This window comes from Antennarius striatus, chromosome 17, assembly GCF_040054535.1.
Source record: "Antennarius striatus isolate MH-2024 chromosome 17, ASM4005453v1, whole genome shotgun sequence".
NCBI classification, from domain to species: Eukaryota; Metazoa; Chordata; class Actinopteri; order Lophiiformes; family Antennariidae; genus Antennarius; species Antennarius striatus.
The window spans coordinates 6,644,818-6,659,538 of record NC_090792.1 but is presented as its reverse complement, the minus strand read 5'-3'; the positions used below and the strand labels follow the sequence as shown (position 1 = coordinate 6,659,538).

Genomic DNA, 14,721 nt, shown 5'->3' with positions numbered 1-14,721 from the left:
TTCTGTCTGGGACCCTGTGCCTCTGAGAAACCCAACTCTAAAGGAAGGTACCTCTTTCTCTTTTTCATTTTCTTTTACCTGAAAGGTGAAGCAGCCATTTGTTTGAGGCTACACCGCACACAAGCGACGTTCAGGCCTGTAACGGTTGCATTATTTAAGTTGAACTTGAACTGCCTTTAATGCTGTTTTGTTTTATTATATTGGGCCCATATTTTCTTGATATGATTATAGTATATTGCCTACTGAGCTGTGGTTTTTGTTGTTTGATTTTGAAGTATATGATTTTCTACCTTAAGTAAATATTCTTTTTTTTATAAAACAGTTGTGTTTCTTGATCGAGGTATCAATTTAAGTTTGAATCAAATAATTACATTAAAGTTAAGATTAAGGGTTAAAACTAAGCGAAGCCTAACAATTATACTATAGAAACCTATAGTAAATAAAGAATACAGGTTAGCCACTTCTCGCTATTAGAGAAACCACTCTAGAGAGGCGCTACATAATAAACAGGTCAAGGTCATTCACGGGGCATAAAAGACAAAATCCTGGTCAAAGAAGGCAGAGGTCAAAATCCAGAAAATCACAGATTAGGCAAGGCAAAACTCGTGGTCGTAAGAAAGTGGTTTAGGAATAATGATTTGCCATACACGGATCTCTGCTCAAATACTTAATACACTGCGACGGCGCTGAACTGAAATGAAGGAGCTTAAATAGACCAGGGTGCTAAACTAGGTTCAGGTGGAACTGATGATTAACTAATTGACTAAGTGTGAACTATGGGATAGAACACGGATTGGCTAAAGAGCAAACGGCACAATCAGGGGAAACAAACCAGGTGCAGCGAATAATGAATGTGACAGTGACAGGAAACCAGAAAGTACATAAACTGAAAACCAATAAACAAAAGACAAAGTCAGGAACGTATGAAAAAGGCAAAACAGAATATGGCAGATGCAGATCACCACAATGAGTCATTAAGTTTGTATATTTTATTCATTCATTCATTCACGTTCCTCGCCGACGTCAGTTCTGGGTCAGACTGTGCTGCCTGCGATGGAGGTAGTCCTCCAGGAGGAATGTCATGAATTTCCACACGTTCCGGTCCTATTTTCGGAGTTGTCCTGCTTATTAAACGTGTTGATCAACGCACTTATGTGACTATGTGTGGACATGGCCTGATTCACATAGGGGTTCGGTTTGTGCCACAAATTTTGACAACAATATAAGATGGGTGTCTGACGCAGGGGAAAGATTGTCGAAATAAAAAAAGAAATCACTTAAGACCTGCCACAGTGGACAAAAATGTTGTTTTTCAATAAAAAGCAATGATATGATCCAAGCATAATCACTGGCTATACCTCTACGTCACAAAAGCACAATCAATGTCCATACCCTAAATGTGGTCACAAGAGGGCAAGAGCCAGTGTCTTATTGTGCCGGTCCCAAGCCCAGATAAATACAGAGGGTTGTGTCAGGAAGGGGAATCGACATAAAACTTTTACCAAATCAAACATGCAAATCAAATCTATGACTTCCATAGCAGATCGGTTGAGGCCCGGATTAACAACAACCGCCATCGGTGCTGTTCCAGGGTGCTGGTGGAAATTGGACTACTGTTGGTCGAAGGAGAGGAGGAAGGTGTGTTCGTAGGAAGAAAAAAGAGGAACACCAAAAGTATAAGGTAAAAAGAGTGTCAGATAGAGATAAGTCTGAAGCTATAAATCAAAGGTGTGATGTTCAATGTTCTTAGTGGGTATGCTCCACAGGTAGGTTGTGAACTGGAGAAAAATGAGAAATTCTGGTTGGACTTTGATGAAGTGATGCAGAGCATACCTAGAAGTAAGAGAGTTGTCATTGGTGCAGATGTCAATGGACATGTTGGTGCAGGAAACAAACGTGATGAAGAGGTGACGGGCAGGTTTGGTATCCAGGAGAGGAATGCAGGACAGGTGGTTGACTTTTCAAAGAGGATGGAAACGGCTATAGTGAATACTTTTTCCAGAAGAGGCAGGAACATAGGGTGACCTATGAGAGTGGAGGTAGAAGCACACAATTAGACAACATCTTGTGTGGACGGTGTAATCGGAAGGAGATCAGTGACTGCAAAGTAGTGGTAGGCATGAGTGTAGCCAAACCATGGGATGGTGGTGTGTAGGATGACACTAGTGGTGAGGAAAATGAAAAGGGCAAAGGCAGAGCAGAGTAAAAAATGGTGGGAGCAGAAAAAGGAAGAGTATTGCAGGCCAGCCATCACTAATCTTGGGGTAAAAATGGACTCAGGTCTCAAGCTAGACAGCCAGATCAGGGCAGTAGTGAACTCCAGCTTTTATCATTTGAGGCAGCTGGCCAGAATAAAACCTATTCTTTCGAGGCAACACTTCGAAACTGTCATCCACGCCTTTGTCACCACTAGGCTGAACTATTGCAATTCTCTTTATGTGGGGGTTAGTGCTTCTTCCATCTCCCGTCTCCAGATGGTCCAAAACGCTGCTGCACGTCTGTTGACCAGCACCCGTAAACATGAGCACATTACCCCCATTTTAGCCTCACTCCACTGGCTGCCCATACATTTTAGAATCCATTTTAAAATTATTTTATTTACTTTTAAATCCCTGAATGCCCTTGCCCCACCTTACCTCTCTGAGCTTCTTCACCGCTATGTACCTGCTCGCTCTCTCAGGTCAGCTGATCAGCTGCTCCTGAATGTGCCTAAAACCAAACAGAAGCTCAGAGGGGACCGTGCCTTTGCTGTTGTGGCACCCAAATTGTGGAATAATCTGCCTCAGCAAATCAGACAGGCCTCTTCTCTGTCTGTTTTTAAATCTCGTGTGAAGACCTACCTCTTCTCCTTGGCTTTTAACATCCAGATAGACACCTCATTTTATTTTGTCTTATCTTTTTTATCTGACTTTTTATTGCTCTGATTATTTGCTTTTGTTTTTATCCATATTTTATGTTTTGTGTTTTTAGTTGATTAACTTTACTTATAATATTTGAGCCATTTTGTCTTTTATCTATAATGTTTGTTCTTTTTTATTCATTTGCCTGTACAGCACTTTGGTCGACTGCGGTTGTGGTAAAGTGCTCAACAAATAAAGTTTGGATTGAATTTGATTGGACTTGTAGGAAGGAGTTAAGACAGGCTCTAGGGGTTCAGGAGGCGCTTCCAGATGACTGGAAAACTACAGCTAATGTGATCAGGGAGACAGGTAGGAGAGTACTTGGTGTGTCATCTGGAAGGAAAGTAGATAAGGAGACTTGGTGGTGGAATGAGGAGGTACAGGAGTGTATACAGAGAAATGGTTAAGAAGTGGGACACTGAGAGGACTGAGGAGAGTAGACAGGAGTACAGGGAGATGTAGCATAAGGTGAAAGTAGAGATAGCAAAGGCCAAACAAGGGGCTTATGATGACTTGCATGCTAGGTTAGACAGTAAGGAGGGAGAGACTGATCTATACAGGTTGGCAAGACAGAGAAGACTGGTGCCAGTAGTCTATTGGGAAGATGGCAAGAGTACTTTGAAGAGAAGTGGAAGTGTCTTGGAGAGGTGGCAATAGAGTTTTTGACTGGGTTGTTCAACAGGATCTTGGAGAGAAGATGCCTGAGGAATGGAGGAGAAGTGTGCTGGTGCCCATTAAGAACAAGGGAGAAGTGCAGAGTTGTGGCAGCTACAGAAGAATAAAGCTGATGAGCCATACAGTACAATGAAGTTATGCAAGAGTAGTTGAAGCTAGACTAAGGGCAGAAGTGAGCATTTGTGAGCAGAAATATGGTTTTATGCCAAAAAAAATAGTACCATAGATGCAGTATTTACTTTGAGGATGTTGATAGAGAAGTATGGAGAAGGCCAGAGGGAGCTGCATTGTGTTTTTGTAGACCAGGAGAAAGCTTATGACAGGGTTCCCAGAGAGGAACTGTGGTTTTGTATGAGGAAGTCTGGAGTGGCAGAGAATTATGTTAGAGTCGTGCAGGACATGGATGAGGATTGTAAGACAGTGGTGAGGTGCGCTGTAGCTGTTACAGAGGAGTTCAAGGTCGAGGTGGGACTGCATCAGGGATCAGCTCTGAGCCCCTTCTTGTTCGCTATGGTGATGGACAGGCTGACAGACGAGGTTAGACAGGAATCTCCATGGACTATGATGTTTGCAGATGACATTGTGATCTGTAGTGAGAGCAGAGAATAGGTGGAGGAAAAGCTAGAGAGGCGGAGGTTTGTCCTGGAAAGAAGAGGAATGAAGGTTAGCTGCAGTAAGACAGAGTACATGTGTGTGAATGACAGGGACCCAAGTGGAAGAGTAAGGTTACAGGGAGAACAAGAAGGTGGAGGATTTTAAGTACCATATTTTCCGCACTATAAGGCGCACCTAAAAACCTAAAATTTTCTCATAAACCCGTACTGCGCCTTATAATCTGGTGCGTCTTATACAGTATATGGATTAATATTCATATTAATATTGGTTAAAAACATGATCGCTGAAAAAAAGCCGGCAGTCTGGCTGCCAGTCATGCCGCACTCCGCCACCAGAGGAGCACCCTCACAAGGCACTCGGGCCTACGCCCCTTAACAACGGTAGTCAAGGGGCGTCACCAAAGTCCCGGCTCTGACTGATCTGCTCTCAGACGGCAGAGCAGACTGTAGGAGAATCGGTGATTACGTAGCAAATCATAAGGAACTTTCAACAATTCTATTAATAAAGTTTGACTGACTGATTTCAGTATTTCCTAACTATTTGGTGTCAGAACCCAGTTTAAACTTAATTGGTCTTAAAAATGCCATTGTGCTGTCAGCTGGAATCTATTGACGGTCCATTCTATTAGTCTGTGGAAGCACACAGAGAAACTGGCGTAAAGGTGAATGAAAGACCCTCAAAGCTGAACTTCCAGCCTTTTCTGAAATTTCAAGAGCAGAGTCACTGCTAGACAAAGGTGTCAGGTGTGCTGCATTGATTTACAAATGTAGTTGGGAGGGCGGCGGAGGGGCGCATTCAGGCTTGTATATTCTGTCTGCAGCGACTTGCGTTGAGATTCACGGCGGTGAGACACCGACGTTAAAGTCAGTTCCAGGAGTAAAATAGTGTCATATTTGCCAGTAAATTAGCAGCCTGACATTAAAAACTAGTTAAAAAATTGTTTACGACACACAGCAGCAAATAGCTGCACCTCACCTCCGACTGGACTACCGATCGATAGAAACAATATTTAATACACGAAGACAAACGTCGGAGCTTAAATATTTGCTTCGAACTTCAGATCAGGAAATAATCCGCTCTGTTCGCACTGACTGCACTCTTAATGAATTTAACCAGTTTTTAATGTCAGGTTTTTTAATATGCATGTTGTCTTCTTTCTAAGATGGCAAAGTGATCAAGTGATCAGAGGCCTGTACCATAAAGCTGGATTATGGCTTAGTGAGATAACTTCATGCTTAACCATGGCTTTTCGGTACCATAAAGGTGGCTGACTTTCTATCAGGCTACGTAACCTATGCTGAACACCTAACCTGCTCCGGAGCAGGATAAGTTCAGGATAAGAGCTCAGCAGGTATAACAGCCCCACCTACTGACCAATCAGAGCTCAGCGGGTATAACAGCCCCACCTACTGACCAATCAGTTCTCTTGGAAAATGGGCTGTCCGTTTTATGAGAACCCGGTGGATCTTGGTGCGCAGCTTGTGTGAAGAGCGCTCAGGCGCGAGAGAATATTTAGAGATCACTGTAATCCATTCAAATTCACTGATCACTGTACGAAAGGTACAGGTTTTGGGGAGAGGGGTTACATTACATCTGTCAGCTGCTGGAGCCTTACATCAGTAATGTAACGCACCGCAACCACGCGCTGACAGTCCCGCAGACAGTGTGCATTGCACTGAGGTTTTTTGCCACAGTTAATATATTTCTTAGTAATGTTCGTAATTATTATGATGTCCTTAAATCCCTCGTTGGATGGGTTACAAACAATCCACAGATAAAATGCCATTAATGAATTATTTGTTTAAGTAAATCATGGATTGATTCATTCATTCATAGGTACTTTTATGTATTCTGTTGGTGATGCTGAAAAACCTTGGGAAGAACACAGTATGTAGGGCCATTCATAAAGTCGCAGGGGCTACAATCACATGCCACAACGAAAAATGTCGTATACACATACATTTTTGGAACACACAAATGTTACTGTAGTCAGATATACAAGTGCAGTCATAGTGGGGAAGTAATATTATAATGGCACTAACTTCCGCATTGACACAGTTGGTGATTTTGTGCCAGCGATCCTTGCGCCATTTGGCAGCTGCAACTGTTGCTTTTTGCCTGGATTATTGATTTGTATTGCTCGTGTTTATTAATTATTATTGTTCGCTCCTCCGTTGGGAAATATGTGGCTCAGGCCGGTTTGTTGCATGTTTGCGATTGGTTGCATGCAGCAACCTCCGCCCTTTTTATGTGAGCACGCAGAGATCTAGAGTGGACATGCCTGAATTGCATTAGTGAGTTGATAGCCGGTTTTATGGTACCGAAAATCCGGAGGGCAGATGTCTCGGTAAGTGAAGCCAGATAAGTACGAGGAAGCCTGGCTAGGTTCATCAAGCTTTATGGTACAGGCCCCAGGTTTCCTTGATGAGGCTCAGAATGGCTTATTGACATAATAATAGGGGGCCATTCAAAGGTAGTCAGGAAGTCAAGAATGTAATCATGACTGCCTGAGCAGCGCGGGTCTATCTAGTGGACGGATTTCGCAACTACAGCCATTGCAGTTAAATAAATAAATTTTATTTATTTTTTATTGTGGGCGCCTTATAATCCGGTGCACCTTATATATGAAATAAATTATAAAACAGATTATTGAGGGTGCGCCTTATAGTCTAGTGCACCTTATAGTGTGGAAAATACTGTACTTAGGGTCAACAGTCCAGAGCAATGGAGAGTGTGGAAAAGAGGTGACGAAGCATGTACAGGCAGGATGGAACGGGTGGAGAAAAGTGTCAGGTGTGATGTGTGATAGAAGAGTTTCAGCTAAAATGAAAGGAAAGGTGTGCAAAACTGTTCGAGACCAGAGATGTTGTTTGGTCTAGAGACAGTGTCACTGAGGAAAAGACAGGAGACAGAGCTGGAGATATTAGAGATGAAGATGCTGAGGTGCTCTTTGGGAGTGACCAGGATGGATAGGATCAGTAATGAGTACATTAGAGGGACAGCACATGTTAGAGGTTTTGGAGATAAAGTCAGAGAGGCCAGAGTGAGATGATTTGGACTTGTCCAGAGGAGAGATAGTGAATATATTGGTAGAAGGATGCTGAGTTATGAACTGCCAGACAGGAAGCCTAGAGGAAGACCAAAGAGGAGATTTATGGATGTAGTGAAAGACGACGTGAAGGTAGTTGGTGTGAGAGAATAGGATGCAGAAGACAGGGTTAGATGGAGGCAACTAATTCGCTGTGGCGATCCCTGAAGGGAAAAGCCAAAAGAAGATTATCCATACCCCAACCACCCTCCCCTCACTGTATATGTTTACTGTATCTTCATTTTCGTCATGTCCAAATGATCATTTTCCAAACTGCAGTGTCTGTCAGCAAAATAAGGAAGTATGCAAAACGTGTATATTTTAGTGATCGCAGTACACTGTGTGTGTGTGTGTGTGTGTGTGTGTGTGTGTGTTGTGTGTGCGCGCGCGCGCTGTGTGTGTAAACTGTATACATGTGCAAGCATTTGGAGTTAAACAAAATTAATTTCTCCATTGGAATTATTAATAGTTTGTTTGATTTTTTTTATTTTTTACACACACACACACACACACACACACACACACACACACACACACACACACACACACACACACACACACACACACACACACACACACACACACACAGTGTACTGCCATCACTAAAATATACACGTTTTGCATACTTCCTTATTTTGCTGATGTTTTTATTCATAGGCTTTCTGCAAAATGCCACACACTTCAAACTCATGCTAACTGATATTTTAGCATCCAGTAGATGTCGTACCAGAGCAAATGACGCCTCATGAAACTTCGAACTGCAGTGAACCGATTGGGATGAAGATGAACAGCTTCAATGCTTCGTGGGGCTTCATCTGCTCTTCACTTCATCCACATGGACTTTCCAGTTAACATAATTATAGAGTGTCATAACTGTTCCAACAATTTTCATGTTTTTGAGCAGGAAGTCTGACACCTTCCACTGCCAGCTTATTTTCCAAATGTTTTAGCCCACCCGGCTCTTGAACCGGCGACTTCCAGACTGAAGACTGAGCTGCTGCCGCCCCCTGTGTGTCTTAAAATACCATAAAGATCTGAACAGGTCTGGATGTTGCTCCAAATTCTGCTACTAGACTTAAATCTATGGGTTCCTCAGTCAAACCTAATGTTCTGGACCGCTTGTGGTGTAACACGGTACAGTATGAACACAATGTAACCAAACATTGGTTGACTGAAACACATCTCTCGAGAACATCTCACCAAGTCATCAATCAATCAATCAAGTTTATTTATATAGTGCTTAATCATGGTAACAGACATTTCAAAGCACTTTAACAGACGGAAAAACCCAACTGAACCCTCCAGAGAAAGCATAAGTGACAGTGGTGGGGAAAAACTTTCGTTGAGGAAGTAACTCCGGGCAGGACCCAGACTCTTTTGGATGGTCATCTGCCTTGACTGGTTGGTTGGAAACCAGATAAAATTATGATAAGAACAGGGTAAGAGAAATAGAGAGACAGAGAGAGAGTGGCAAATAGGCTAGATGGAGTCAGTGTGTTTATGGTTATAGTTTGATGATTTGATGCAGGCACTGAATTGGGGACAGGAAAGTCAGGATGTGTTCATCGACTCCTGGGCTGTTGCCTTCAATATATGTTCCCCGTCATGTAGTTGGTAAATTCAAGGCATAATTTCAGCTGCAAGGATGACTGTATGGTGGCACCGAGGAAGAAAGGCAGCAGGACCAGTCGATAGATAGATGAGGGGTGATACTGGTAGGCTTGGAGGAGCAGGTCCACAGTGGATGGGCAGATCAGGGGTGGGACAGTATGGTGGCATGGAGGAAGAAAGGCAGTAGGACCCCAGCCGATAGTGATACTGGTGGGATGAGAGGAGCAGGTCCCTAGCGGATGGGCGGATAAGGGGTGAACCTGAGAGAACCTGTGAGGACATTGAACACAGAGGCTCCAGGGAAGAAGTTTAGTTAGTAGGGTGTGATTGGAGACTAGGAGAGAGATCGGAGAGGAGGAGGAGTAACAGAGAGGGTCAGAAAGAAGGAGGAGAGAGGAGCTCAGTGAGTCTGGATGTTGAGTCACCAGCAGTATAAAAGAAAAACCTCACTTCATCTCACTTCATTATTTTAGATAAAACACACTTTGTATAAATCTGTATTTATTCCCGGCACCTGGTTTTATCAGAGTTAAGGGTAAGATTTATCTGGACTCTCAAGGAATGCTGTGACGTAACATGCTTGTGGTTCATTTGGGACAACTATGGCAATGTTCTCTCTAGTCATCTCATCTCTACTCCAGTGCCCCTCTGGCCCATCCCTGGTTCCACCCTTGAGATGATCTGTGTACATTATAATTGTACCCATGACCTGAATTAAATCCGATTCTTCTGTGTTCCACAGGGATCACATCAAAGTGGACGATCCAAGTGGAGACAAACAACCTCATGAGACATGGTTAATCCATCGCTGAGTGCCTCAGCCAGCATTAGAGTAGATTTGTGTGTGTGTGTGTTTAAGTGTATGTATGGACATGTCTGAAAACACTTATGAGAGTATTAAAGTGAAGTAGTGTGAGTGTGAATGGGGTGTGATGGTGTTCACCATGTCTGAGGAGGATGTGATTAACTGTACCATCAGCCACGAGATCCACCAGTATCTCTTCTCATGTGTCTACATACTCGTACTGCTGGTAAGTGTGAGCATATCGTCAGTGCCTGAAAATCAAACCTTTTAGGTGTCTGAATTTCTGATGAAAATTCCATTAAAAAACATGACGCTTGTTGCCAAAAGAAGTCATGATGGTGTCATGACTGTGGGTGATACATATCTACCCGTCTCCATTCCTTTAGTCCAGAGAAGTTAGACCTGAAGTGAGTCACATCCTGTGCAGCAGTCGTGCATGTCTGTCTCTTTGTTTCACCACTATAGAGCCCTATCAGTCCTAAAGGTGTGTCTCATATTCTTGTCATCATGGCAAGAATGGATATTGGAATGGATATGGAATATTTGTCATTTGTTTAAGACTTTGTTTGAAGCTTCCGTTTAGGTACAGTTGAGATCTCTTCATCAGGGAGTCCTGCTTATGGAGTTTAGACCTTGGAATTTGTTTGAAGCTTCCGTTGAGGTACAGTTGAGATCTCTTCATCAGGAAGTCCTGCTTGTTGAGTTTAGACCTTGGTCAAATGTTATTTCATGAAAGGCAAACAGTAGATATTATGGGAGAAATTAAAATATTTCTGAAGGTTAAGGAAAACTATAAACTTTTATAATTTAAAGGCTATGTAACTGGATCATAAATGATGTTGAAAATGCTGATGAAAAGAGAAAATCTAAGACAAACTTTAAAGAATTGCACTGGTGTACTCTTCATGTAGTGAAATACGGCAGACGGCTGAACCATCAGATTAACATGTCTGTATGTCTTAACATCTTTAAAAGTGGAGTTTTATTCCCAACCTGACATTTATTTACCATAATCATGAACTTCATTCAACTTTAAACACATTGAACCTCAAATGTTTTTTTAATGTTTATTGTTGTTTTATTAATGAGTGACGAAGAAGAGCCTGGTCAGTATAAATGGTGACAAGTAACTGATGTTGACTGTAGATCGGGGTTCCCTCCAATGTGTACTCGCTGTACCATGCTGCCCTTCAGCTGAAGCAGAGGAACGAGCTGGGAGTTTATCTGCTCAACCTGACTGTGTCCGACCTGCTCTACCTGGCTTCACTCCCACTCTGGCTGCAGTACATCTTTCAGGTAACGTTTACTAGTCCTCCTGCTTCTTTTGGTTTCACGTAAGTGTCTCAGTTTAAATGATAACAGATGATTTTTTACGTTTTTACAGAAAAATGGAAGAAAACACAAGTCTTATTCATAATATGAATAAAATATTCTTTTTTACCACAGTGCAATTTCATCCTTCCCTGAAGCCTGTTTAAAAAAAGACTCAGTATAGATGCCTAAAGGAGTGTTCTCTGATTTACATCCCTTTTCTCATCAAGAGGGAGCATCTGTGCTGCATATAGACTCAAATCATCTGGATGTAGAAAGTCAAATATGAATCTGAATAATGTTTTAGAATGAAGGAAGAGATTAAACTCACTTCAGTCTTCTTCACTGCCCGTGTTATTAGTAGAAAAGCTATTAAACTAAATCTAATGGTGGTATCTTGACAGTAATGATAACACAACTACATTTTTCTTCGAGTCATGCAACACGCTTGTTAACATTGTCTGATCAACACATAATGATATTGAGAATATATTAATTAGAAAAATAATGTCACAACAATACAAATGTCTTCTTTCTCTCTAATTTAAACCTGACATTTTTTGTTTATTTGTTTTATATGTGACTTTTTGCATTACAAAATGTATAAGAACTCGTAATTAACACCAACAATTAGAAGAAGAAGAAGTGTACTTTATTGATCCCCGCAAGGGTAAATTACAAAGTCACTTGGTTAGTTGACAAGTATGCAGATCCCCGGAACACAGCACACAAGGGGGCCTGTAAGCATGCAGTTAGCACAATCACATTAAACTACACACATCAGGGAGGCAGAGTGACAGGCAGCGGCTTCGGAACGCGCCCCAAGTTTGAGCATTTTGTAGGGGGGACTGCGCCTCGCTCAAGGGCGCCTCGGCAGTGGCTGGGGGGTGAGCTAACACCTCCCACTATCAGCTCACACTCCTGGTGACATCATGGCGGGAGCGGGATTCGATCCGCCGATGGCTGGGGCAATCTGTCTACGAGACATTTGCTCTACCGCTGAGCCACTGCCGCCCCCCGTTACCTTCAGATAACATACTGTGGGCAGAAAGGAATTAACTTAGCTGCTGAAAAAGCACGTCTCAAAACACAAGCCACGTCTTACATTATAGGCCCCGTCCACACGATGCCGGAACTTTTTGAAAAAGCAAATTTTTTGTTACGTTTTCACCTTCCATCCACACGACAACGCAGATATCCAGAACGAAAACACAACTTTTTTAACCTACATCATGAGTACAGATATTGGCAGTTACATATACATCTGCATATACATCATGTACAAGGTCTGCGGCGCACTGACCGCCTCACGCCCTAAGCCAGCTGGGATAGGCTCCAGCTCCCCGCGACAATGGACAAAGCGGTCAGGAAAATGGATGGATATACTGTACATCTATATGTACATGTATATACATGTAGATGTATATTTTCATGCTTGTGGTTGATTCAGGATGATGACTGGCGTCACAGGGAATGGTTGTGTCAGCTGTGTGGCTTCCTGCTCTATGAGAACATGTACATCAGCATTGGTTTCCTGTGCTGCATCAGTCTGGATCGCTACCTGGCTGTGGTTCATCCTTTAAGGTAATATTGCGTTGTTTTATTCCGTTTAAGCTTAAAAAACAACACACTGAAATCCGTTCCTGCTGTCTCTAGGTTCACCTCCCTCCGCTCAATGAATGCAGCGTGGCTCGTTAGCGCCATCATCTGGCTGAAAGAGGTCTCCTTGGGCGTGGTTTTCTTTGACCACAAAGAGCTGAGCCAAGACCGCAAGAACCAATCAGTGTGCTTTGAGCACTACCCCATGAAATCATGGGAGTATCCCATCAACTACTATCGCATCACGGTCGGCTTCATGTTCCCGCTGGCTATTCTTTTGGTGGGCATTCAGTTCCAATCCATCATACAGTTGCATGAAATCAATTTTGAATTAATTTCAGTTGATTTACAGCTAGTCAGACATGTTATTATTCCTGCGTTTGACATTCTGCTATTAGTAATGTTGTGAGAGTTGTAACTTTGATTAAGTTGCAGAAGTTCCATCCTCCAACACTCTTGTGTTGCTTGAATAGACTTCTACTTTTATTCTGTTTTCTTTGTAATGGATGTGTGACATCATACTGTACAACACCAAGCACACTTCCACCTGCCTTCAACTCTACCAATGTTCAGCCCAGAATTTCAGATTCTGTAATATTGTCACAGGCCTTGCCTCTCATGTGGATGCACAAGATCCCTTTATCATTTATGTGCAAGAGAGGGTGAGATTCCTCCATCCACTAAATTAGATTATTGACTAATTAGAGATAAATAAATCTCAGTTTAGAATTATAGATTCAAATTTTGGCAGAAAGCAATGTTTGTTTTGTGAATTTTATGCTTGAACAGATAGAACATATAATAAAGTGTCTACAGTAAGATAATAATCTCACGGTGTTCAGCTCAACTTGAATTAAAAGCCAGCAAGAAGCGATCTCTGGCAGTATAAGGATTTTATGGGTCTGATGAACAGTTTTTATTATAACTCATCACCTCTGCTTCACAGGAACCAGAAGGAGAAATGAATGATACAAAAAGCCAGTTTTATGAGTACCTGGAACAACAATATCTGATGTATAACCTATGTTACAAATAAAATGACTTCAATAAAGTTTCAATTCAAAGAGAATGAAATAAATGGTTGTGGTTCAAAGAAAAGGTGAAAAAAATTCTTTTAAAAAATGTTTTAATTTATCCTGTTCAGATTAGCTACCTGTTTGTCCTTCGAGCTGTGGGTCAGAGTGCAGGAACAAAGCCAGATCAGAAGATGAGGATCCGCCAGTTAGTCAGCAGCACCATCCTCATCTTCCTCTTCTGCTTCTCTCCTTACCACGCCTTCTTGTTAGTGCGCACCCTGCTGGAGCGGGACTGCAGCTTCATCACAGGTGGACCTCCTTCAAATTCATCTAACTTATGAAGACAAATGTTATTTGTTTTTTGTTGTAATACATGGACTCTTTTATTTTCCAGGAATATTTAACTTCTACCACTTGTCTTTGTTACTGACCAGCCTGAACTGTGTGGCTGACCCAGCTCTCTATTGCTTTGTGAGTGAAAGTGCCCGCCATGGCCTCTACACGGCCATCTTCAGGCCTCTTACCAGAATGCTGTGCTGTTGCTGTCGCTGTGGCAACGCCAGCCTGGCAAACCGAGCCACTGATTGTCAAGAGGTCACCACTGATAAGAACAACTGCTATCCGACTGTCGAGCTGCTCACACATACCAGCACATTGAGAAACGGAAAACAATCTCTGAGCAAAAACACAATTTTAGTCACACAGACTGAAGATAAATCAATCTTACCCTTAAAGGTTCAAAATAAACACACACAAATAAGTGGACAGCTAGAAAGTCCAGCTGTGTGATAACCGTGGAAATACCCAAAAGAACTCATTCCCAGACTTGGCTGAGTTAAGCTGCGAATGAATGAAAACCAAAAAGCGAAAACCAGAGCAACCAGAGCGAGAATCTTCTAATCTTCTATCATTCAAGTCTAAAAGTTGAGCTCCGATACAGCAGCTGGCCCCAGGCGACAACTAACCTGGAAGTTTCACACTGTTACTATTCTTTTTACCATCAGAAGGTCTTCCTGACACTCGACATGTAAGTGTGGTTTGGTTCATGTGGAGGGCATCTTGTCAGCATTTTTTTAAAACCATTTCTTTGAATAATACTAC

At 42.3% G+C, this 14,721-nt stretch overlaps 1 protein-coding gene across 1 annotated transcript; it reads left to right on the top strand.

The window, feature by feature from the left end:
- The first annotated feature begins 1,293 nt into the window (after positions 1 to 1,293).
- On the top strand, positions 1,294 to 14,422 carry LOC137610475 (ovarian cancer G-protein coupled receptor 1). The gene is made up of 7 exons (XM_068338032.1): positions 1,294 to 1,681; positions 9,632 to 9,920; positions 10,841 to 10,990; positions 12,456 to 12,589; positions 12,662 to 12,884; positions 13,749 to 13,929; positions 14,015 to 14,422. The coding sequence occupies exons 2-7, from the start codon at positions 9,822 to 9,824 to the stop codon at positions 14,407 to 14,409; spliced, it is 1,182 nt and encodes a 393-aa protein (XP_068194133.1). The 5' UTR covers positions 1,294 to 1,681; positions 9,632 to 9,821; the 3' UTR covers positions 14,410 to 14,422.
- The last annotated feature ends 299 nt before the right edge of the window (positions 14,423 to 14,721 follow it).